The sequence below is a fragment of the Sinocyclocheilus grahami genome, unplaced genomic scaffold (genome assembly GCF_001515645.1).
Source record: "Sinocyclocheilus grahami isolate Dianchi unplaced genomic scaffold, SAMN03320097.WGS_v1.1 scaffold838.1, whole genome shotgun sequence".
Classification (NCBI taxonomy): Eukaryota; Metazoa; Chordata; class Actinopteri; order Cypriniformes; family Cyprinidae; genus Sinocyclocheilus; species Sinocyclocheilus grahami.
Window position 1 is genome coordinate 111597 of NW_015506017.1, and position 1906 is coordinate 113502.

Genomic DNA, 1906 nt, shown 5'->3' on the forward strand with positions numbered 1-1906 from the left:
TCATTTTTCGCAATTACGAAGAAACGGCAAGCAGCACAATGAATTAAACACGAAACTGACTGAAGTTGTATTTTCTTGTAAAACATACTGCAAAAACTGTATTTACAATTATGAAAAATATATTTTTTTACAGTGTAATAATGTCGTTATGTCAATTTTAAATAACGTAGTGAATTAAATAAAATAATTTCTCTTTTTTTCGTTTCAGAGTAAATTCGCACACCGAAACAAATGGTGCAGGATTTACGTCAAAAGAATTTTCACTCAGACATCGCTAGTAAACTTCACAAACACATTAAATTAAACATGACATTTTTAAGAAAAGACTATTTTATTTACAACTTTGAAAAAATAATGTTTACAGCATACTTGAAAAACATCTCAGGTTACTTATGTAACCATGGTTCCCTGAGTAGACATTTGTAATGCAGCTTTTTATGTTCTTATTTAAATTTTTTAGCAATTTATTTTCTTTATTTACTATATATATATATATAAATAGCAAAAAAAATTTATTTAAATAAAAACATCAAACATTAAATATATAAAACAATCACTGAGAAATAAACATCTGGGTCACTGTGGATAAACGAGTCTGCTAAATAATTAAAATGTACTAAAAAACATTTTTTGCAGCTTTTCACATTTTTTGAATGGTTTTTGGTATATTCCGAATTCATACTCAAGCCTTCGTGAAGATACAACCTGCAGGTGCATGAACTCTGAAAGCAGTCGGAATAAATATAATACAGTTTTATTTCCTCAGAGAGACCTTGAGAAGTCCAGCCAAAGCTGCATCTCTCAGAGACGGTAAGCAAGCCTTGGGCTGATTTCAAGTGCTTCACGTGGCCTTCAGATAGCTGTAGAGCGCCTGCAGGTCTCCGTCCAGAACCTCTTTGATGGGTTTCAGCAGAGGATTGTGTCTGATGTGCAGACCTTTATCCAGCGGATGGCAGGCCAGTTTCTCCAGACGTCTCAGCCGGTGCATCTCCGCCGGCACGCTCTGGATGTCGTTGAAATCCACGTTGAGGAGCTCCAGCTTGGTCAGACGGCAGAGCATCTTGGGAAGCGCGTGGATGCAGTTTCCCTCGACGATGAGGATCTTCAATTCGGCCAGCGCTTGGATCTGATCGGCGATGTTTTCCAGTCTATTACAGGCCAGCTGCAGGAACACCAGGCTCTTCATGCTGTAAACGCAGCCGGGGATGTGAGCGATGAGATTGTGGCTCAGGTTGAGCTTCTTTAATCCGGCGAGGGCTGAAAGCGACGCAGCCAGACTAGTTAACTGGTTACCTGCCAGACTCAACTCTTCCAGTTTGGTGCATGAACCCAGTTCTTCGGGAACGTCGCTCAGACGGTTACGACATGCAAAAAGCACCTTCAGGTTTCCAAGCCGTCCGATTTCAGGAGGCAAACTAGTCAGCTGGTTTCCCCAAAGATTGAGCACCAGCAGGTTCTGCAGGGAACCCACAGACGATGGAACGGATCGCAATGCATTGAGCGAGAGATTGAGCTTCTGCAGCTCTGTTATCTCCCATAATTCCTCCGGAGGATCCGACAGGCCGCGTCGAGCCAGACTGAGCACTTTGTATCCGAAGTGTGTTGTTGTGTGTTTGCGAATGCGTTCGACCGTTGGAAGGTTTTCGTCCGGACCGGCGCTCTTTCTTCCCGATCTCGTTGTGTCGTCGTCTACAGCACTTTTGGATTTCTTTCCACCCATTTCTGCTCTCCTTCTCAGCTAGACGCTCTTTAACTAAAGCCTGAGACACGAAGGACATTCCCAGAGCCGTGTGGCGTCACAAACACATCTTAAACACACGCTCGGAAACATCTCAGTGTGTCAAACAACATGGCCTTGGCAGCTCTTACTGAGTTTCACGAGCCTCTCGTCCAGTTGTTGCTGTCA

General features: G+C 42.7%; 1 protein-coding gene across 1 annotated transcript; it reads right to left on the minus strand.

The window, feature by feature from the left end:
- Positions 1-564: 564 nt before the first annotated feature.
- Positions 565-1906, minus strand: LOC107562767 (leucine-rich repeat-containing protein 30-like). The gene has a single exon (XM_016247485.1). The coding sequence runs from the start codon at positions 1718-1720 to the stop codon at positions 842-844; it is 879 nt and encodes a 292-aa protein (XP_016102971.1). The 5' UTR covers positions 1721-1906; the 3' UTR covers positions 565-841.